Source organism: Dicentrarchus labrax, unplaced genomic scaffold (assembly GCF_905237075.1).
Source record: "Dicentrarchus labrax unplaced genomic scaffold, dlabrax2021, whole genome shotgun sequence".
Lineage (NCBI taxonomy): Eukaryota > Metazoa > Chordata > Actinopteri > Moronidae > Dicentrarchus > Dicentrarchus labrax.
In genome coordinates, this window is record NW_026136716.1 from 1,589,785 (window position 1) to 1,614,293 (window position 24,509).

At 43.2% G+C, this 24,509-nt stretch overlaps 1 protein-coding gene across 1 annotated transcript in view; it reads left to right on the forward strand.

Moving 5' to 3' along the window:
* Positions 1-21,117, forward strand: part of LOC127378610 (zinc finger protein GLI2-like) — a 68,317-nt gene extending 47,200 nt beyond the window's left edge. Inside the window, exons 6-14 of the mRNA XM_051427653.1 lie at positions 7,072-7,273; positions 7,611-7,797; positions 8,786-8,896; positions 11,045-11,185; positions 14,226-14,375; positions 14,938-15,102; positions 15,815-16,093; positions 17,540-17,888; positions 18,133-21,117. Of these exons, the coding sequence (XP_051283613.1) occupies positions 7,072-7,273; positions 7,611-7,797; positions 8,786-8,896; positions 11,045-11,185; positions 14,226-14,375; positions 14,938-15,102; positions 15,815-16,093; positions 17,540-17,888; positions 18,133-20,339 (3,791 nt within the window). The 3' untranslated portion in view covers positions 20,340-21,117. The remainder of the gene's footprint in view (positions 1-7,071; positions 7,274-7,610; positions 7,798-8,785; positions 8,897-11,044; positions 11,186-14,225; positions 14,376-14,937; positions 15,103-15,814; positions 16,094-17,539; positions 17,889-18,132) is intronic.
* Positions 21,118-24,509: the final 3,392 nt, after the last annotated feature.

Sequence of the window (24,509 nt, forward strand, 5' to 3'; positions counted from 1 at the left end):
GAATTCTACTTTAAAACCTGGCGTTCAACTAGCAGCCTCCTCGCTGACGTGCCTTGAGCAAGAAAAAATTAAAGTGTGTTTTTTTTAGTCTCCAGCCGTTGGTACAAAAACGTGTCTGCATGAAACCCGGAGGAGCTCTGACATCTGCCCACATGTGGCGACCCCATTAAGATTCAGACATAACTAATCAATCTCCCCCACAATAATTCCCCGTAATTACTTCAGATAAACATCACACAGTCTGGGTTGCACTTCACGATGCTAAATGAGGGCAATTTACAGAGAATTGATTTCAACTGCGAGGAAATGTATGCAGAGCGATCTGATCGATCTCAGCTCTGAAATGTAAATCCAGACAATGACTTGAAATTTAAACTGTTTTCCACTCGGTGAAAACTTCATGCCTCTGAACTTCCTGTTGGTTTTACTGGCGTATTCGGGTTGTTTCTAATCAATTAGTCTATAACAAAATGTCCATAAATGATGATAATTATGGATCAGAATCTGTCAGAGATTACATTTAGAGTGATATAAAACAGAGAGAAGCTGGAAACCGAGAGTGTTTGAAATTTTTGCTTCATAATTGACTGATTGTTTGTGCCAATTAACTAATCAATCAATTGTTTCAACAAGTATCATCAAAGCATCAAAGTAAAGCAAGTGTGGCATTTGGAGAAATTAGGAGGAGCAGGATTAATAAAACAGTTCAGTGCTCTAGTTCGGAGGTTTCCATGCAATGAGCGTCACTGTGCAAAGTAACAGATTACTTTTGGATTACCTCAACAACAAGAAATATCAATAAGAAGTATTGATGTATCCTGTAAGACAACCGAACAATGTGACAACGATTGAAAGATTTTTAGCATCAAAAATTTGTATTTTGTGTATTTTTAAAGAACATGTATATAAAAATTGTAATCCTTCTAAATAATCCCCATTTTTACTAAATGTAACTGTAATCTGATTACATCTTTAACTGTAATGACAGTTACCTTTTTTGCAATCCTGGTTACAGCCTTACTTTTGCTGTCAGCCTGCCCCTCCAGGTTGAGAAACCGCTGATTTAGAGGGTCCAGTGTGGAGGATTTAGTGGCATCTAGTGGTTTTAGTTTAAGACTGCAGCTCCCTCGCTTCACCCTCACTTTCCAAACGCGAAGGAGAAACTACGGTGGTCATTAAACTCACAAAAAAACAGCCTATAGCCTGTGTTTGGTTTGTCCGTCCGTTCTGGGCAACCGTAGCAACATGGCGGTTCAACATGGCGGACTCCGCCTGTGTAGATAAAAACATTCAAAAGCAACAAAAAACAGATTCTTATTTTGAGGTGATAATACACTAATGAATAGTTATATTCTGCCAATAGATCTTCCTAAATATTACACACTGGACCTTTAAGTTGTAGCTTTATTTTAATAATTTACATTATAACTAAAGTATAAAGTTTGAACTTTCACACAGCTGCTGCAACAGGCTGCAGGTTGACTGCTAAACATAAAAATGTTTCCCTATAAACTCTCTACAGACTTTACAAAGATACAGGGTTTTGTTTTGGGTTTTTTTATTGGGGGGGGGGCTCAGACTGGAAGCCAGACCACATCTGGCGTGGATCAGACCCTCGCTTCCTGTCACAGACTCTCAGATAACCGTCCAGGCCGGCGTTCAGCTTATTCCTACGACGGCGTGTAATCTTCCCGACCGATTAATTCTGCTTTGTTTGCTTTCACTCCCGTCCTTAATGAGTGAAAGGGGAGGGGGGCTAAAAGGTTGTTTCTAAGTACGTCCTCCGGTACAAATCTCTAACATATGTTATCTGTTTAGAAATTGGCGCTGTGAGACTTGGAGGAGGAGGAGATGTCTTTATCCCAGGACATGTGGAATTTGAATGATGAGAATCCACAGAAGAGAAAAACATAAATTTCTCGAGGGACGTCTCAGCTCGGGAGGTTTTATTACCGTTTGGGGGGGCGGGTGTCGTGGGACGCTAATTTGGACATTTAACCAGCTAAAGTTGAGATGTAGCTGAGGTTGACGGTGGCGGTGACGGGGGAGGATTGTTGAGGGGGGGCAGGTGCAGAGGATCAGGTGTGTTGTTTTTTTTGTTATCGCTGATCGTGGCGGCGGCTCGGGTGAAGCCGTTCAGGACTAGCAGCCGAATTCATCTCTGTTACTTCCTCTCACCTCTGGGGAGATGTGTTTATTAATGTGCCACTTCCCCTGATAAATGGACCAATGGAAAAGCTCGGCTCGACTCGCTCCCCCCCCCCCCCAATCCTCCATTGTGATTTATACATCAGCAGCCGCTGCGGGGAGGGTGAGTGTGTGTGGAGTGATTTGGAGAGTGAGTGTGCGCAGCCCCCGAGGCTCTCGGTGCCACTGTGGTCTGTATGTAACCCGACTGTTTGAAACCAGAGGGTTGCAGGTTCAAACGATGCTGCAGCTGCTGGGAAAGAGAACAAGATGAAAAAATGCTCCGTCCTCGAGGAGCTCCTGAGCAAGGCACTTAAAGGACCATGACTGACAACCATTTTCTTAGTTACTTTAGGCAGCACACAAGAATAATAAAAATAAAGCAGGAGCGAATTAAAAAGACAAATAATATAATAATATACATTTTATGACGGTACTGTGTTGAAACACATTAATGCTGATGTTAATATTAACATCTAATTTATGGAAATAAATTGAAAATGGCCGAACTCTACTGTTTTAAATCACCCTGAACCTTGCAAGGCTAATGCTAACATCGAGTGGACAGCGTGGGACGACTTTACGTCAGACATTTCTATAAAAACAGTGTTAACTGCGTGAATGTGCTTCTAGTGACACAGAGAGTCTGCCTGGTTAGCTCTGTTAGCTCACTGTTCCTGCTACACTGCTGTGGTCATTTGTCGATGGGGAGAGGGAGGGAACTAGCAGAACTGAAGTTACACTGAGTTACACTCTTTGAAGATAAATTTTCAACCTAAAATGAACCGACAGATGTTTAGGGTCGCCTTTTATGGAGTCCGCCATGTTGACCCGCCATGTTTTTACAGTAGCCCAGAACGGACAAACCAAACACTGGCTGTAGATCGTCACTGTAGTTTCTCCTTCTTGTTTAGAAGGTGAGGATGAAGTGAGGGAGTTGGGATCTGCACCTAAATCCACTCTGGACCTTTAAGGATTCAAATTACAGGCAGAAGTGAAATGTTTTCCAACCTTTCAGGACAACTGTTGGTTTTTGATTAATTGCTCCACAATATGAACATCTTGCTCATGTAACCCATCATACAAAGATAAACTGACAAACATACAAAGAGCTGAGAAAGAAAAGCCTTACTTGCTCTTGTAGAGGAGTAAAATGTTCTCAGTTTGTGCCACAGTTTCAAATAACCAAACACACACTGCCCTTGGCAAGTACAGTGATTTTTCTTCTCACAGCCACATCCAACAGTTTCAGTGAATAACTTAACAATGACAGTTTGGCGAGACAGAGCCAAACGTGCTTTCCGTTTGTTTTGGCCCCAGCGCCTGCACAGTGTTCGGGGCGGCTGGAAACTAAGTTATGACAGCTTTAGTGAGCCCGGCTGGACGGCTTTCTCGCTGTTGGCAGCCTGCCGCCGCTCTCAGCAGCGCAGAGTTTGGCCTCCGACACCACAACACAGCGGGCTCATTCACAACCCTGCGCTCCGTCTGCTGAACCTGCGGGGAAGGGTTCGAGCCAGGCTGACCGCTCGTTCAGCCTCTGAGCCGTGCAAGTTTTCCTCTGACCGTAACGGCTGGTGCATTGCCTGAATTCATCAAATGTTTTCAGTTACAATCCAGTTTTATTTTTGGAAGATTATAACTTTTTCTCCCTTGAATAGATGGTTTGAACCAAAAACTGCTGCTGAGCATTTAGTCAGTTTCAGTCTGTCCTTGAAAAGTCACATTTTGAAGCGGATATGATATTTTTAAGCATTAAAACCTCAGTACTCAGTAGTACTAATATGGCGACCGCACAGACACACGTCAGAATGAAAAGGCATTATCTATGTTTCTATATCTATGCTGTCATTCCCTGTACGCCTGTAACTTGAAAGGGGGGTGAGGCGATGGACCTTCGCTAGATGCCACTTAATCCTACACACTAGACCTTTAATGTGGCTTTAGACATGGTCAGAGGTCATATGACATATGAATTACTCACTTTTGATTATTATATTTTTGCAATATAGCAGAGATCATATGCCATGCAGATATATAGCAGCAGCCAATGAGGTGGCTATGTTTCTATATCTATTTCTATATATAAACTACAAAAGTTTGGGCCAGAAATACCCCTGAATGCAGTTATGGTCATGGCGAGTATATCTGAGACAAACAGGAAGTGCCACTTCTTTGGGAGAGCAGGGAAAGCAGAAGTTGGCACGTAGCATCACACAGATGACGTTACACTCTCTGGTGTTCATCCCCCTCCACCATCAGTCTCCCTCTCAGACACGGCTACCCTTTTAAGGTTCAGAGCAAAGCGCCGGATCAAAGTAGGCATTTATTGCGTTAAATATACCTGCTGCTGTGCCTGACGATGGCGTACGCTGGAAATGTCACAGCGGCACAATAAGTCCTCGATGTTTATGGAAAAGCGCTGGCTCAGGGTCGGCGGGGAGAAATATTGTGCAGCGCGTGGCCGATACCTGAAGGCCCCTCGGCCGTTTGAAGTTGCTTGACATGAAAAATGTATACAAGCCTTTTTTATTTATATGCCTCTCCTGTGATCTTTGTTTCATCATCCACCTGGACGCTCTGATAGGAATTTCATTCTCCTTAATCAGTGTCAAAGCAGCTCATTGGATAGAGCAGGGCGGGCTGGGGGGAACTGCAGGACGAGCCCCTGTGTTAGCGTATTATAAAGTGCATCCTTCCAAATATTAGCAATGAGTAATAATGTGTGTATAATTTTTTGGCATTAACAGTTTTTCAGCCTCGGTCAACTATGCTATGTGCTAGCATGTCTATGTTGAAAAGACAACCACATTTTAAAGATGGTTGAAAAATAAAAGAGGCACAAGCTACATATACTGTAAAACTTCCAATAAAAGCAGGGTCCCTAATAGACGCAGGTCTCTTTTAAAAGCCTGGTGTGGCTACATGTTTTGACAAATAAACGCAGGTCTCCAATAGAGGCCTGGTCTGGATTTAATTTTTCAATTTCAATTCAATTCAATTCAATTTTATTTGTAGGCAATTCATAACAGATGTTATCTCAGGACACTTTCAAATAGAGCAGGTCTAGAACTCTTTAACATTAATTACAGACCCAACAGTACCACCATGAGCAAGACCAAAAGGGCAAAAAACTGCCGGTAAAAGGCAGAAACCTAGGCCTCCGGCTCTAGGTGGGTGGTCGTCGTCTCGACCAGTGGGGGGGAGAGAGAGAGAGAGAGAGAGAGAGAGAGAGAGAGAGAGAGAATAGAAATTATCTCGATGTATAAAACCTCTTAAAACCCACCGGGTCGCCTGCTTGAGCGAGTTTTGAGTCGTTTTGATCTCCTACACAAATATAAATGTTTAAACTTCTGTCAGTATGTACATAATGAACATCGTTAGATCAGTTATAGATTCTCCACAATTCAATCGTTCACTAGATTTTACAAAAACTATCAACACCAAAGTATAACGTTAATTCATTCCGACTGTAACACGGTAAACAAGAGAGACGGGAAAAAAATCTGAAGCATCATAATCATCATGTTAGTTGTCAAATTTGCTGAACAAATCTCAAGAGAAGCAGCAGTTAGAGTTTAGTTTAGTTTTCTGCCAAAAGAATTAAAGGCCTGTCCCAAATAGAGGCCTGTCCCCAATAAAGGCAGGGGTAGTTCAGTGATTTAAGCAAATAAACGCCCGGGCTATTATCAGAAGTTTTACGGTAGTCACATTTTACATTGGCAAAACATTAACTTCCAATTTATGTAATTAGCTAGCTAGTTAGCTTGTAATAGCTTATAATAATAATAATATCTTCAAAATGTGATTGTCTTTTCAACACAGGCGAGGCTAGCAGATAGCATATCTAAGTGAAGGAAAGGAGAACGTTTTGTTAAAGTTTGGGGGCTTATTTTAATATATAATTTCATAAAAATAGAATAAAATGTAATAAAAGAGAATGCAACCAGGGAGAAATATCTCATTTTGTTCTGTATGCTGCACATCAACACTTTTAACTAGAACTGAAAAATAATCTGCAAATCTCAATAGATTTGGTTTGTTTTTAATCAAAAATGTGACTTTGGGCTGGTTGTAAACTCTCAAATGTGTCGATTTCATGTCTTTTAATGATTAGAAATTGAATTTTTGGTGTTTTGAACTGCTGGTTATAACCTCACCTGACATTTAAATACTGGAATATCTCACTGTACTGCGAGATTTCTTCACTTATTTAAAGAAAGTTAGCTTTTCTTTTTCTTCTCTTCTGCTAAAATGTGTCACTGGACCAATTTCCACAAGACTTTAGTCAATAATATCCTCTGCCAGGCTCAGTTTCCGTCAAGAGAACAGATTGTTTACTGTATTAGCTGTGAATCAATCTGGAGCACTTATTGATAGGGTTTGTTCTGAGTCTGCGGGGTTCGGGTGTCACGGGGAGGCTACGGCGACATCAATCACGCCAGATTTCAGCAGTCATTCTTTTAGATTGAGAGTATTTAGGGTGTCGCGAGGGAACGGAGGATGTCTCTGGATCAGATTTGAAGGGATGTGGGGGTCAGGATGGAGGATGTGAAGCATTTATCACCTCTGTCACATTAAAACCAGGTATCTGTGGAGACACCGGCGTCTTGAAATCCTACAACAAGCAGCGTTCAACCTTTAACAAATGACCACATAAATCTTCCAAATGGTTAAATAACTGGATTTCAGAGGTGTGTTTATGTTTTTATGGGCTGGGCTCTCAGCTCCAAAGCCCATTGTGTCTGACTGAAGATTTTAAATATACAGTTTCTGGGTTAGCATTAGCATGATGAAAACAGTCCTGTCTACGGTGATGGACAGGTGAGCCTCAGCCTCATTGATGAACCTGTTGACTCACCTGTTGACTCACCTGTGCGTCCGCAGTGTCGCGGTTCTCCAGCCCCAGACTGACGCCCAGGTTGAGCAGGAAGAGGGCTCTGTCCATCTCACCACTGTCGGACGCCAGCATCGACCTCCAGACGATGATCCGCACCTCGCCCAACTCGCTGGTCGCCTACATCAACAACTCGCGCTCCAGCTCGGCTGCCAGCAGCTCCTATGGACACCTGTCGGTCGGAGGCCTCAGGTAACTCACCTGAAGGGACGACACCAACGCTGTGTTACTTTCTTACCTTATTTCCTTCCCTACCTCCTTGTTTTCCTCCCTACATCCTTATACTTTCTTCTTTCCTTCTCTATTTCCTGTCATACCTCCTGCTTCTGTCCCCTACTTCCTAGTTTCCTTCATTAACCATATGCTTGTTTTCCTCCCTACATTCCCACTTCCTCACAGTGTACTTCTCTACTTTCCTTTTCCCACCTCTGCCTCCTCATTCCTTTAGTTGCGTCTTCATTCAATCCCAAGTGCAACCACTAACTTATTGAGGACCGACGTGAAGCTTCTTCTTCTTTGCTCCTTGCAGCCCTTCCTTCCCCTTCCCTCATCCCATCAACCCCATGGCCTACCAGCAGCTCCTCTCCCAGCAGCGGGGGCTCAGCGCCTTCGGTCACACTCCGCCTCTCATCCAACCTCCGCCCACCTTCTCCAGCCGTCAGCCCGGCCTCGGCCTCTCCTCCCTGCCCACCCACAACAGCGACCTGTCGTCCAAGGTAAACACATTTAACACAGAATGTGTTTTATCAGATTTTTGTCTCCAAAGTTTGTCCTAATATATCACAAAAGAGTGCAAAAAGCTTTTTATGTTGCATGCAAAATGTCTAAATATGTTAAAGTACATTTCCCATTTGTTGGACGATATTTAAACGTTGATTTAGTCTAATCTACTTTACACTGTTTGTACTTTTTGCTTTTTTTTTGTATTCAAATATAGACAGAAATTACTCGATTGTATGTAAATATGTATTTTAGCTATCATCCATAGATGGACAGTCACCTTCAGCTTGTGTTGTAACATTTACAGGTTTAGATTTGTGTTTTTAATGCTCTCCTGCTATAATTCACATTATTTCTGTGTGGCTGAAGGAAAATCCCACTGTTCGCCCTTTAGGCATTTCTTGCAGGCAACTTCTGAAGCAACTATTTAGCCAAACCTTGAATTTAGCTGCTCCACTGAGTGCTGTTTGTCCTCACAGTTTATTTTGTTTGCCATCACGTCTTTTGATGTCAGCGTTACCGCCTCCCCGTTCGCTTGGCCACGGCGAACCGGTGTTTTGATTTGCGGCGTCGGCCACAGCACGTGTAATCAGGAGAGTCACTTCGGAGTTAAACTCTCGGTGGGGGAGACAGTTTCAAAAGGGAGACCCATCATTTCCCTCCTCCCACACAAGTCCAAACATTTCTCTCTTATCCTGTCGGACAGTCGAGTGACTCAGCCTGAAATTACAGATGTGTGTGAAAGCTCAAGGAGTGCAAAGGAAGGCACCAAGTTAAGGTTGAATTTAAAATATAAAGCTTGTTCCACTTACATTCATTTGGGGAGATGGAATAGAAAATTACATTTCTGTTTTATTTAATAATTTCAGTGTAACATTGGCAGTCACAAGCTTCCATACAATCCACTGTAATGACTGTATTTATGTTTTAAATGAAGTTCTGTGTCCAGATATATTTTGATCTTTCCTTTATTTCTCTCCTCAGAACCTCAGCGGCGACTCGGCAGTCAGCAGCACAGTTGACCCCATGATCACCAAAAGGTCAAAGGTCAAGACTGAAGCAGAGGGGTTGAGGCCGCTGTCTCCTTGTTCACCGGTATGAAATATTTATATATATATATATATAATTATTTTTTAATATTTTTAGGAAGATTGGGACATTTTGGAAAGTGAGGAATGTTTGCTTCTTTTTTTTATTTTATTTTTTTACATGTTTCTAAAGTCGGGGATTTTTTGAAAGTTAAGAAAAATGTGGACTTTTTTACAAATTGAGACATTTTCTTTTTAAAGTTTTGGAAAGTGAGGACATTTCTTGTAAAACCAAGACATTTATGAAAGTTGGGACACAACTGGAATGGGAGTTTAAAGGTCAAAACACTTTGCAAAGTCAAGCATTTTTCAGCACGTGGGAACATTTTACAAAGTGGGAGGACCTCAGAGAAAGTCAGGATGTTTTTAGTTTCTAAGTTTCTTTTCATAATTTTATTATTTTTGGAAAGTTAAATTTTTTTTGCAAAATCTGAGAACTTTTTTTTTTATGTTTCTAAAGTCTGGGACATGTTTGGAAAGTTGGGACATAATTGCAATGAGAGGACGTTTGAAAGCAGTACTGAAAGAGAAAGTATCGTCCAAAGAGCGTACAGTTTATCTATGGTTCTAGATATTTTGGTGATTCCAAACATTTCCTGTAAAGTCAGAACATTTTGGTAAAGACAGTTTCGGGAAGCGTTTTTGGAAAGCAACCTTTTGGACAATGAGGACGTTTGGAAAAAAAAGCGATGTTTTCTTGCCATTTCCTCCTCCGTATCCTGATCCGCGGCGTGACTCGCGGCCCCAGGGAGCCGCAGCCTCCTGTGACCCCCTTGTAAAAGGCGTCTGGGATAAAGAAAAACTCCACATGATAAGAGCTTTGCATCCATTCGTTTGGTGGCTCCGGCTCCCCTCCTCTCTCCCGCTCCCTGGCCACTGTAAACTGTGCCAGAGCACTTCATTTTCATGAAATATTGGCCGGGCTTTATTGTCATCTGAGGAGCCTTTTTCTCTTTCTTTTGACAAATTTGCGGCTCCTCTCCGATAGCGAGGCAGGTTTGGGCTTGATGCATGGGGACGGCGGTGCGCGCAGTCGTCTTGGGGCCACCAGAATTGATGAAGATAGCGTGCGTGGGGCAGAGACAAACATGCTGCAGTCAGCACGTTGTGTGTGTGTGTGTGTGTGTGTGTGTGTGTGTGTGTGTAGGTGTGTGTGTGTCTTTGTGCTGGTGGAGGAGTACAGGAAGCCGGGTGGGACGAGCCATGTGTCAGTTTTTGTCTTACACATGCACGTGTGCTCTTGTACAGCTGTCTTTGGGAGGACAACTTGAGTTTTAGACACTGTGCGCGAGGACATTTGAAATGTGTAGTTTTAACAAGTGGGGACATTTTGGAAAATGAGGACATTTATGTAATGACATGTAAGGAAGTTTTATTAAGTGTGAAGACTAAGTGTGAAGTTTTTGAAGGGACATTTTGTAATCCTGGCATTGTTTTCTTGGGGTGACATTTTGGAAAGAAGGACAGCCTTTGAGTGGGTTTTTCTTTTTGGACCAGGGTAGTTTTGAAAAGTGAGGACATTTTGTCTGGTCCTCATTTCTTCAAAGGGCTGTTTGAAGTCTGTGGTTGGAATAAGGTTTGATTTGAGTTTCCTCACAAGTACAGAAGCAAAAATGTCTCTGAAGTGTCGTGGGACACTCGTAGAGCTGAGACTTTAGCATTTCTTACACAGAACAGTTCCCACCTGTTGAAAGTGTCCCTGCAGTCTGCCTCTCTGATCGTTTTTGATCACGTTGTGGGATTTGCGTGTTTGGTTCGCTCAGGTTCACGCTGTCTAATTAGAAGGGAACCAGCAGCTGTAAACAGAAGTCTATGTGTTTGTTGGTGGAGGTTGTCAAAACAAATCTGATTCCAACCTCTTTAACTTTACTGAAGCATAATGGACTTGTGTGCACTTTAATCTGTAATTTACTGTCTCTGGTGTTCGTATCAGGTAAAACATATGAACAAACAGCTGAATATGAGTCCTCACAGCTGTATTTTAGGCCTAAATGGTTCCACATGTGCTCGGTGCAAACACGCCCTTGGAAGAAGAAAAGTTTATGCAAACCAACACGGAAAATCAATGAGAAAAACGAACATGTTTTAGTTTCTTTTAACCAATTTTTGTAGAATATATACATAAAATGTTTGTTTGATCTGGGGTTCTCCACAGAACCATCACGGCAGCTTGCTGGACTTAAAGGACGACGTGGATCGGGACGAGTGTAAGCAGGAGCCGGAGGCTGTTTACGAGACTAACTGCCACTGGGAGGGCTGCAGCAAGGAGTACGACACGCAAGACCAGCTGGTCCACGTAGGTTCAGAATCCTTCCACAAACAGGCAACGTATCCGTATCAGCACTTTTGAGCAATGCAACGTCTGAAAATGAAGCTTCTTGACTCTTTATCTCTGTGTAGTTCTACATGCAAAACAAAGCTCAACGTGTATATATTCTACCCCAACCTGGGGGTCCGAGGTCACCACAGCTTCACAGGGCGTTGCGATGGCTTCTTGATTTTTAAGGGGTGTCAAAAAAACTTCAAACCATTCACAGGTTGCCTATATCTCAGCATTTCATTCATTGCTGTGAAGAAAACTAAACTGTTCAGATAATTATTTAGGATAAACAACCTGCGGCCTGTTGCAGCAGCTGAGTGAAGTTCAAACTCGTTAGATCGTAAATTATTACTGACCTGTGATTTATGCATTGCTCAAATAAAAGAGAGATAAGCTGCAGCATGACTAAGTAATGCGCTAAGATGCCGAGTGGCGGCCGGAAAGCTATAATGCGCACGGTAACCATGGCGACGGGGCTGTCTTTGATAGCTGGTTGGCCGCTTGACTTTACTGGTTAAGTTTTTCCTGAAGTAATCGTGCTGCAACCGAGTTTACAAGCTGATTTAGTTGCAAACTAACTAACAGTTACTGAGCCTGGAGTGTCGACTTTACAACCTGAGAGAATTTACACACAGCTGCTGCAAACCAGAGCTGAACACTGTATCCACAGAGTGTCTGATAAACAGCCTCGTCCTGCAGTGGAAAACACAAACAGCTGATAGAACAATGAGAACAACCAAAAAATTAAGAGAATTGGACAAAAAGTTCCTAAAAATATCAGAAAACTCATCTCTGATCGATACTCACAGGAAATAATCTGCTCAACATTCATCCAAACTTCCTGCAGTTACTGTGTTCACTGTTTGGGCTCATTGTACAGCTTATCAGCTGTTCTCTGATGTCATTGTTATTGTTATGCATTGAATATAATATGAAATATCCATAAAATATAGTCCATTTACTCAATGACGGAAAAGAGTTACGTTGAGGAAAAGGTTACACATGAACTGCAAACAACTGTCAATCAACAGTAAATATATATATATATATACTTTCTTTCATTTTTAATGAAAAAATTGCCAAAATAAGGCTGTTTTCCTTCTTTTCTGTGTTTAATATATTTGTAAATGATGAATATTTTGAGGCTTTTGACTGTCGGTCAGACAAAACACACTTTTCCTTGTTCTCTGGAAAGTTTATTTTATTTATTCTATTTTACAGGAGGTGTATTTTAAATTAGATTACGGTTTTACAGCTTTATTGATGATTTCTCATAATAATGTCATACAGTATTTTGTGCATTAGAAAATAAGGTTATCTTGAAACAAATAAACAAATAGTCCCTCACAGGATTATCCTGATGTAAATAACTGCTTCGTATCTGGTAGCTCTCGCCAGCAAAGTGATAGATTCTGCCAGTAAGTGGACCTTGAGTCAAGACCGAACTCGGGGGGGAAACACTAAAGACACCTGGATAAGAAAACCGCCTCTGAATTAACATTTAAATCTCGTTTGTTTCCAACCCTCCTCTGACCTCCAAACCATCATCGCTCTTTCACAACAAGCAGGGTCTTGGTTAAAAGGGTCTTAAGCATTCCACACTTCCAGTGAAGCACAGAGAGAAAAGAGGGAGCAGGGTGAGGGGATTAGTGAGGGCCTGTGGGGGAGGGCTGCTGTCCATCATTCATTAAACTTAAATTCTTCTTTGCGTTTGAAGAAAATCTCACACGAAACCACCTCGCCGTCACCTCACCTCTGTGACTGTTCACGGACCTTTAAAGCTGCTATGTGCGGCATTTTTGCGGCAACATCGGTGTTTCATTGTGGACATGGTTCTGATGCTTTGATGTGATTTCCTGTAAACAAATGAGACTGTGGTTCGAGATAATTGCCGGCGGTATTGTTGCAGTGCTATTGTCTTCTCCAAATTAAGACCACATTTCCCATAAACTTCCATTACTTCCTTTCTTCTCCTTGGCAGAGCTCCACTGGTTTTTCTCCTCAGATTTAAGGATAAACATGTAAGAAATCATTTTCCCATCGAACTTTCATGGATTCTTTTTTTTTGTCACAGGAAACAGTTACAGATTCAGCTCCGTTCCCTTGTTCTTATTATTAAGTTGTACGGTGATGTATCTGCAAACTGTACGTGCAACCAGAAATACAGCCAGAGACGCTGCACAGAAATGAATTGAACACATTTTGAATATGGTTAACTTAATATGTATTATGTATTCAATTTCTACTATCTTCAAAAATAGCGAGGCACATCAAGGCTAGCTCAATTGTAATTGGAGCACAGAGCAAAAAGGGGCGTGGCTTAAGAAGGGTCTTAAAACCCAAGGAATTGTTGAACATTTTTGGAAACATGCTTTTTTGCTTTCTTTTCAAGAGCGAGACGTTCAAATGGATATCAATCTCATGTGCTTAGCTTAGCTTAGCATAAAGACTGGAAACAGTTAAGAAATACACCAACCAACATCTCTGAATCTCACTAATTAACACGTTGTGTCTCATTTCTTTAATTCATGTACAAAGTTACGAACTGGAACTATTTCTCTAAATAATGACAGGATGAGGAAAAGAGAGAGAAAGACCGGAGAGGAAGATGATTGAAGCCTCAAAACCTTTTGTGACAAAGAAGTGTATAAAGATCACAATATTATATCAGGTCAGACGACATAAAGACAAAAAATAATTCATATTAAAAACCAAAATGACTTCTAAACACTAAGGTTTTTTCATTCTGGGAGAATATTTGGATTTCACTGTTAAACCCGACTTTCATTTGGGCGATATGACGAATGTATGCGGTCCTAATTAGTGTGTCTGTAACACTTTTCTCTGCTGCAGCCTTTCCTTTGAGATTTACACTCATAAGATGGATTCCTACAGAGAAATCCTACCGAGAACAACATGAGAGCCTCTTAGTGGACAACTCTCTCCAGAAAACCACTCATTTCTGTGTGTGTGTGTGTGTGTGTGTGTGTGTGTGTGTGTGTGTGTGTGCCTACAGCACATCAATAATGACCACATCCACGGAGAGAAGAAGGAGTTTGTGTGCCGCTGGGAGGACTGTTCGCGGGAGCAGAAGCCCTTCAAAGCTCAGTACATGCTGGTGGTTCACATGCGCCGGCACACAGGGGAGAAACCACACAAGTGCACGGTGGGTAACGGATGGCCTCGGCGCCCCCCCAACGGGCCCTCGCGGGGGCCCCGGAGGGCAGCAGCTCACGCTCTCTAAACACCGTCAACCGTACACGCTTCTACACACGTGTAGTTTTTCAGATACTGTAGGTAAAACACACACAAACACACACCCCTGGGAGGGCGGGAAAGAAGATTTCTTTTCTTCTTCTACTCATCGCAGATTATATAAATGCATTAATCTTACAGCAACATCTTCATCTGTGCTTTTCTATGTGAAATAATTAAAATACATCGAGGCTTAAGAGGTTAAGAACGACTTTCACTGCTGCTTATTATTAATTCTTTTTGACATTACAATTGCAGACTGACGTCAATAGATTTATGAACAGGATTATTTATGTCTGTGTTGTTAAGAAGTTACTTGAATGAAGTTAACTTTGTAAACATAAGCAGACTGAATCCTGTAGACATACTATTGCTATAAATGTCTACAGGATTTTAAATTATTGTTCGTAGAGTGTTATCAGAGGTCAAACTCTTCCTAACTTTGCCCGTCTTCTTTTCCTGTTTCTCTGCAGTTCGAGGGCTGCGCTAAGGCCTACTCCCGTCTGGAGAATCTAAAAACCCATCTGCGCTCGCACACCGGCGAGAAACCGTACGTCTGCGAGCACGAAGGATGCAACAAAGCCTTCTCCAACGCCTCGGACCGAGCCAAACACCAGAACAGGACGCACTCCAACGAGGTAAAGACTCTCCACCGCCACTGTCTCCCTTGCAGAAGAAATTCTCTCAGAGCTGAAATCTGGAGGAGCCGAGATGAAACACCGTCGACTGCGGCCCAAATTCCCTCCCTTTGTTCTTGTGTAGCACAGGATGATAATACCCATCCTGTTTCTAAGCTGCGCGTTTGCCTCCGTACAGGTGCGGACGGCTGCGTTTGTGTGTCGCTTCACTGCCCCCGTACATGTCTGCAGACCTGTTTGTGAGTAAATAACGAGGTGTAGACATAATGAGCACGACGGCCCCACAATGCATTAGGGCGAATCATGCACACCCCCTCCCCCCTGCGCCCCGCCGAGTGGGACCACCTGCAGACGGCGAATAGGAAATGAAACCTGGCAGGGTTTCAGAAACCTCGCCGCTTATCCATCAGTGGGAGTGCAGGGAGGGAGTTCACACACTGAGGACTCTCATACCACACACACACACGCACCCGTACGCCAACATTTACTGTAAGCAGACCGAATCCAACTATCAAACCACAACAACAATAAGTCAGCTGATCTGAAACCAGCTTGAAAGTAAGGACACAACTTCCCAGAGCCCAAGGTGTCAACCTCCTTTTGGTTTGCTGTAACTGATCTATCTGTCGGGGTAGTTACGTTACGTTCTTACTTTGGACTGTTAGCATAGCACAACTTTAAGCACCATTTGTATATTTCTTTGTGTCTGTAGAAACCCTACGTATGTAAGATCCCCGGCTGTACGAAGCGCTACACAGATCCCAGCTCTCTCAGGAAGCACGTGAAGACGGTCCACGGCCCCGAGGCACACGTCACCAAGAAGCAGCGCAACGACCTGCCCCCGAGGCCGCCGGCGCCCAGGGAGAACGGTGAGAATGAGGCGGGGGACAGAGAGAGAATCCAGAGGGAGGACAAGATGTCAGACAACAGCTCCCACAGAGGCGTGGAGGACTACCTGCACGTCAAATCCATCAAGACGGAAAACTCTGTGGTAAGCAAAGTGATGAAGTATATTTTACCAAAGTACATTTTCCTGAAACAAAAATAACTTGTTTGCTAATAAATTATCATAAATTAAAATATACTGAATATACTCCACCAACCTGCAGTACATCCAGTGTGATGTGACTGTAACTAAAAGGGAACAGACTAAAATAGAGTTGTGTCTCCATACTAACTGCATTCCCTTCACAGTATTAACTTCCCTCTTTGTTAATAGAGACATTGAGTATATGCAAATAACAACAGCACGCCTCTTTATCCTAACCTCTCTTCTGCTTGCTGCTTTCTTCATTTCTCTCCCTTTCTCTTACTTCCCTAATGGACAGACCTTGCTAAGGTGAGCTCACATGTGGTTTACTATGCCACCTTTCACCATTTTTACACCATCTTTTGGCCATTTTCCTCCATCAAATAAACAGTCATTCCAAAAGGAGATAATGAGCTATGAAAAATACACGGCAGGAAGCACTACGAGGTGCTTGTGATACACAAGCAGGTGAACAGCGCCTAATGGGAAGCTACAGGAGCTACGAGCCATTTTTGCCCATTAAGTGATGAAATCATGTTGCTTAAAATGTGGATATTGTTCAACATTTTGGAATCAAACTCTACTTGTCTGCTCTCCAGCTGCAGCAACAGGATTTTGTTTCCTAACCTCACACTGCATGTCATCTCTGATACCTATGTACGTCACCTTTCCTTTTCACAGGCAGTTTAAACCTACAGTTGAGACCTATCAAACACACGTCAGAGCATGAACATGATAAAAGCCACTCCAGGATTAATATTCAAACACTGGGAGTTTGTTTAGGCGCTCTGTGCAAACAGAGCCAACTATCACGCTGTGATCAAGACAGCTATTTAACAGCGAATATATCTGAGTGTGCGAGGAAACCGAGTTTGGTACGGGATAATTCAGAGCGACATTCAATGATTTCAAAGTGTAAGACAAAGTGTAAGTGTAAATAAAAAATGTAGTGCAGGTGAAAGTCCCTCAAAGTCTTTATGGTAAATTTAACTGAAACAAGCCACTGTGACAAATCTTACTCACCTAAATGTTAAAAAAGTCTCCACCCTCAGAGTTCAATTTTGGAAAGAAAAACGTGATCGCATCTTGTGATGATTGGTCTGGCGCTCTGGCTCGGGCTCAAGCTGCCTTTCATCGTGCCCATTTCTAATTCACAGACAGACTAAGACAGTCTGTAATCTGTGGTGCGCCCCCCCACCTCTTCACCCTATCCCAAAAAACACTCATTATTTACAATTAAGCTAGGGGAGGATAAAAGATTCAATGATTCACTGTTCTTCATGCCATGTCAACCACTGTTCCACTTTTGTTCTGCTAAGAAAAACAGTTTTTTTGGACAAACAGTTGTGTCTTTTCTGCTTCTCTCATGCTCTTCCTATCACTTCTTTCCTCCATCCCTCTGTTTAGATGTATCAGTCCAGCCCTGGCGGTCAGTCATCATGTAGCAGCGAACCATCACCACTTGGCAGTGCCACCAACAATGACAGTGGAGTAGAAATGGCGGTGCACAGCGGGGGAAGCCTGGGGGACCTCAGCACCCTGGATGACCTGCCCTTTGTAGAGTCCTTGGGCTGTGAAGATTCCACCGGTGGGGTTGTGATGGCGGGTCTCCACTTCCGAAAGCAGCTCGCCACCAGCCAGCGCCTGGAGCATCTGAAGAAGGAGAAGCTGAAGACAGTGAGGGACTCGTGTCGGTGGGCCAGCAACCCTACACCAATGGTCCTCGGCACCAAGCTTCCACCCATACCAGCAGGCGGTGAGTAGAGAGTAAAGCAGGATGGTTAGACTGAAGCTGCATTCAACTTTTGACCATATGGCACCAGGACATTTCCACAACAAACTCCAAGTATTCAGTGCCCTTATCTCTGGTTTAGTCTCCACCAACTATTGAGAAAAATATCTGACTAATTACTAGTGTACTTAAAAGGCTAAAAAGCTTGAAAGAGCAGCCACATTGGTGAGAAATCAATCATCCAACATTTTATTCTGTTTATCCTCAGGGTCCCTCCTGGAGAGTCCAAGTATGGGTGGTGGTCCGGTGTCCTTCCCTGGTTCCGGCTTGGGTGATCTGAGCTCCGGTAAAATGACTCTACTAGAAAACCTTTCAGAGCGCCGTGACAGCACCTCCAGTACCCTAAGCTCAGTTTACACCCTCAGCCGTCGCTCCTCAGGCATCTCCCCTTGCTACTCTAGTCGGCGCTCAAGCCAGGCCTCGCAGTTCAGTGCCAACCGCCCCAGCAACTTTAGCTCTGCCGACTCCTACGACCCCATCTCTGCAGATATCTCACGCCGCTCCAGTCAGGCCAGCCAGTGTGGGGGAAGCAGCGGAGGAGGGTACGAAGGAAGGGGCTTACCCAGCCCCCTCAGCCTTACCCCAGCCCAGCACTACCATCTCAAGGCGAAATATGCTGCTGCCACTGGAGGTGCACCACCTACGCCTCTTCCATACATGGACCGAATGTATCTAAAGACCCACACAGCCCTGTACAGCGACTCCCAGGAATCCTCCACCACCAACAAAGTACCTTCCAGGCAGTACAGCAGCTACACCACGTGGAGCCTGATGCCCCATGAGGTCCCGTCTAACATCCCCCGCAGAGCCAGTGACCCTGTGAGACGCGTGGGTACAGAATATCTCAGCCAGCCACAAATGCAACGCTACAATAGCATGGGCACACTGAGCGGTGGTGTCACCATGCAGCCCCATCCACCTCTTCCAGCAGATCGCCAACATTTATCACAGCAAGGCTGTCTGCGCTCGGATGGTAGTCCCCACCGCTACCCTTACAGCCTTCGACCGCCCAGTATTTCAGAGGACGTCACCATGGAGATGATGACAGGTGACATCCCTCAGGAAGACCTGATGCCGCCTGACCTCAGCACTGACAACAGACACAACAGAGAGAATCAACAAGATTTCCAAGGAACCCCCAATCTGCAGCAGCAGTGGTACTATCAGAGAAGGATGGCCATCGTGAATACCAACATGAACCTGCCCGGTCAGGTTTTGGCCACCTCCAGCATGAGTCCAGGGCAGCAACGACAGATGTTTCCATCTTCACAGAGAGACAGTAAGGACAACTTACTCGTTCAGTTGAACAAAGTCTCTTTGGGACCAATGGATGACAGCCAGCACAACTCCAAACTACAGGTCAAAGGAAACCTTGCTGTCCTCCAGCGAAACCTTGGATCTTTTCACAACAATCTCAGCTCCAACCAGCAGATGATTCAAAACCCTGCTAACACAATGCAGCAGAGATGTAAACAGTTGAATACTGAACCAGGAGCAAACTGCTTCCAGCAGCAGAGATTCCAGCAGTCATCAAATCTCAATGAAGGAATTAGCTCTCAGTACAGGTTCAACAAAGGCATCAGTCCCTATGATAAGAATGGTAACACCACCTATCCACCTTGTAATAACACAACAGCAGTAAACGGGAGCATGCTGAGCCCCACATGCAAACAGGAGCCTGCTGACATGGATACTATTGACATGCATTTTGCTGATGCTGGATTTCAGCCTGTGCAAGTTAAAATTGAGGACTGTGATGGATCAATCATGATTTCAGATCAGCAGAACTGTAACATGGCCTCCCACAATCCCTTGCAAAGTGGGATTCAGAGGCATCTACAACCAAGGCCACCAACAGTACCTAAATCTCAAAACAGGCACCTTTCGGGGCCAAAGGTTATGCTGCAAACAAGGCATCCAAGTAATGCTAACCTGGATGTTGCTTCCAAATTACCCAGTAGTGGAGTTTTAGGACTTCATTGCAGCGAAAACTCTGATGACAATGCCGTGTATTACACAGGGCAGATTCGAGTATTTGAGTCCAACGGGAACTTGGACCATCAAGTATCCCCTGTAGTGACTGTACCTCCTTTTGAAGATGAGGCAGCGTCTCCAAGTTCAAACAACAACAACCGGGCGTCCAGGACTGTAGACTGTAACGCAGCACTGGAGCAGGCCCAGATAGACTTTGACAGCATGCTGGATGACGGGGATCACTCCAGCCTTATGTCGGGAACTTTGAGTCCAGGTCTGCTCCAGAGCTTGTCCCAGAGTTCCTCTCGCCTGACAACGCCCAGGAACTCGGTGACATTGCCCTCTGTGCCGGTGGCGACGGGAAACATGGCCATCGGGGACATGAGCTCTTTGCTGACTGCTCTGGCAGAAGAGAACAAATTCCTCAACTTGATGTCTTAGCCGCACGTCGTTGCGAACTGTTTTGACCGTCAGAAACGTATTTGCAGAATTTTTTAACTCCAGATGCACAATAAACATTCAAACAACTTGATGTGATTGTGTGCCAAAAAGCCTCTGCAATGTGTGACTCTTGTTTTCCTGTACAGTCTCATTTGTTAATTATTTAAAATGGCTGTTTTCTATCCTTTTTTGAAAAGCCATATTTTAGTTTTTTTGCCTTAGGTATAGTAAATATGATGTAAACAACAGAATTCTTTCAGTTGTTATACAGGTCTGCAGTAAGATCAGTTTACTAAGTGCCTGGCTCAGCCAAAACATATGCATGTTGTGCATATGAATACATCTAAAATGTGTAAATGCAACCAGGTTATTATCTGATATTCGCATATTTGGAATGTACCATCAGCACTCACTTGTTTTACACTGTAAAGTACTTGAGCTATTCTATATCAAGTTGCTCATTTCTGCTGCAACCTTTTTTCTCCCATCACCACAGCATTTCAAGTATACAGTCACTGTCTTCAGTGAGCCGTTATTTGATTGCTGCATTGCTGCTGAGATTAACTGTGACGTCTCCAGTGTCAGGCATCAGAGACTTGATTTGTGACTGAATTATGAACCCATGCATTGATAAATCGGTTGTGCTCTGGCAGCAAGAAAAGAGAATCAAGCTTTTTCCTTTTGTACATTAGTATACCAGTTTGTTGTGCTGGATAAATGTAAATATCATTTGTACATTTTTAAGAAATACAAAATCGACATTGATTTTTTTAAACAACTACTGTTTGTGTTGTCCTTCATTTAATACAGATGTTTTATGTGTGTGTCCAGATTGTCCAGAACATGACATTTCTAATTGCCTTTAAAACCCAACTGAGAGTTTTCTGCTCTAATAATGATCACTGTTTCCTCATCTGCCATCTCTGTTGGGGTCAGAGAAAGATCACATTTGGGTTACAAAACAACAACTTTGTTGAGGCCTTTGTCATGATGGTTAAACAAACTACTTAGTAAAGCTTAAGGAATGATCCTGGTCATGGAAATGGGAATAAATTCATGAGTCAAAATCACAGTTTATCACCCCAACCTCCTTCCTACAAAATTTTGCAGCACTAAAACCGAGTCATGCTGCTTCCTCTTTTGCTCTAACAAACAAACATGGAGGCAACTGTAATCAGCGTTACTGTTTCAGTAACAAGACAATGTGCAGTGGAAGCCAGCGAATTGGTGAGCAGATGACAACAAGGACGAGGAGAAAGAAACAGTCACTTTTTTTGCGAGTTTCAAGAACACTGTAGTTCCTCCTGTATGCTCGGAGCGTGAGGCAAGGGTGCTGCAATCAGTGCTAGACAGTGTTGGGCTAGTTACTCCCAAACATTTGTATTTATTACTGTTTTCAAAAGTAATGTTGTTACTTTACTTATTACTCCCTGCCAACAGTAATCAGTTGCACTACTAGTTACATTACTTCTCTGCTACTTTCCACAAAATTGGTAACCGTGTCACTTTCTTATGACGATTAAAATCCAGTTTTGTGTGTTAAAATCAAGAATATTTTCAGGATGTGATTGGATTGTTTGAGTTCAGATGGCGCTAAATGCTACACACTGGTCCTTTAAAGTGGCATTCATTCATTCATTTTATATTCATTATCTTTATGTGGAGACTCGTTCCAACATGTGCTGTCATCTTCTGCTTCTTGTGGATTAAATATTATTCATCAGTCCGTCCCCTGATTGCTTCCTGTAGGAGGAGGAGTGTTGATCGCTTCAATAATTCAACAACAAAACTTTTGTCTTTGAAGCCACGTTCCCTGAACCCTTTGCCGACAACGCACTTTCCTCAAACCTTTCTTGTTGAGTGTGAGACTGAGGCACCACACAATCTCAAGACTTTGCACGACCTCTTTCAAGGCAGCTTTGAAATAACTTCCCCTGACCTCGTCTTACCTCGCCGGCAAGAGCAGGCTTGACATAATGTAAATTCTCACTCAGAAAGCTGATGAAAAAGGACAGTAACAGGAGGGGAAAAGGGCTAGACGCGTGCAGAGCGGCTGCTGCTACTGCAGTTAGCCCGTGTGTACTTCAATATTAGCTCTGACAGAGCGGCCCAGAGGACGCAGCTGCTGAAACCACATAAAACAAAAGCAGAGAGGAGCGAGAGGTTCCAGGGACGCAGTGCTGAGCGTTAGCGAGAGGAACAAATGATTTTAGTCTGTCAGGGAATTCAGCCGAGGATACGTTTGATCTGGAGTTTGTGATTGCTTTTGCCACTGGAATTCCTTATTCTCTCAGAGATGTGAAGTGGGAGAGAAAATAGCCCCGGGCAGTGAAATCCAAACCAGGGCCCGAACAAGAGGTGCAGATAAGATGTGCAAAGATCGTGCATTACCAGCACCTTCATTTATTGATGGAGATAACTGAGTGAGAAAAGATGAAAGATGGGTTCCAGCCAATAAGCTCATAGATTATAAATGTAATTATAGTTAATTAGAAAAGAATGGTTTTCAATCACCGAAGTACGAAATCAAAATAGGATGATTTTGGTTTAACATTTTGCAGCAGATAGTACTTTTACTGTTGTACTTCATATTAAGTATTTGACTTTCACAAGGTATTTAGTAAAACAAGTAAGAAGAAGGTCAAGAAACAGATCAGACATCGGTTTAAATTCTCATATTAAGTTAATGTATGACATCAAAATCTACTTACTGAAACATTTCCTCCTCCTGCAGAAGTCTGTGAAACCATCAGCCGGCACTTTAAACTTTGGGGGTCTGTTCAGTCAGTAAACACACAGAGATCCATCAGAAATGTCAGCAGAGCTAAAATACTGCAACCCCCCCCAAAAAAAAAAACAACAGTATTGTTCTTGATTTCTGTTTGTCAATTACAAGTGCAAGGCTGATCATGGTCAATATCAATCCCATTTTATCATGTGATCCCTCCACTTTCAACCATCTAATAAAGACCTGCAGGAAGCTCTGGCATTCTGGGATCATGGGAGTTGTTGTCTTCACCACGATTGCCATCACTGCCGTCAGCTTCTCCTGGTTTGACCGGCTCAAGGCCTGGATGAAGAGTCCGGCACTGTGGCCCTTCAGGAAGTGTTAGAAGGTGTTTTAGTGCTGGGTATTGTATTACTTGTAACGATCACTGTGGAAGATACATCTGTTTTTCTTTACATACGGCACTGAGCTCCCGCGTCGTCCTGCGTTCTCCACGGCTGCACCTGTAAAGGTTCAGGTTGTGTCAGTGTGACTACAGGTACTGTCAGCATGTTCGCCACATATGAACGACAGTACAGTGAAGTTATCTATCTATCAGCTTCTGCACTGATCACAGACCTGTAGGTATATGTGAAGTTTAGTGTAGTTACATTAATATTGATATTGCAGAGGTTGTTGCACCCTATATATTTGATAAAATATATTGTCATATTCTGATATATCAGCCAGTGAAATATTTCACCAGTGTTTGTCCATTGTGCTAATTTCCCACACTGGTTGTATGACACAAAGCTAGCTGTAGCAACTTTGTGTTACTCATTAAACAGAAAATATAAAAGTTAAATAGATGAATTAATGTGTCATAAAAATACATGTTAACATGGTGGAGTGCAGCGGAGGCTGAGCTGTGAGTGAACACACAAATAAAACTGTAAACTGTCAAAATATATTGTGTCTGTTATTTATGATTTTTGCTTTACACAGATTTCTGGCGTTACCTGAATAAAATGACAGATTTCTCTGTTTGGAAACAATAACAACTACTTTCTCTGATGTTTAAAACCACTACAAGAACAAATGACACATTAAGCTTCGTCTCTCGTTTTAATAAGGAGCTGAACTCGTCGCGGGGCAGTAAACGGGGCCCGTCTGCTGAGAGTTTAAAGGGCTTCGAAAGGAATGTGTTTAATGGCGAGCGCTGCATTCTCCGGCGTCTCTCGGGGCTCCGAGTTAGAGGGACTCTTTATGACCCACAAGCTTTTTAAAACACTCACACTTAAGCCACGTTTGGGAGAAGCTAACCTCAGTGACAGTAATGGCGGTGACGACAACAACTCCCATGATCCTATGCTGCTTCACATCATCATCAAACTTGATCTTCTGTTATTGTTTTGATTTGAGAGACCCCCTAGTGGCATAAATGACACATTGCAGCTTTAATC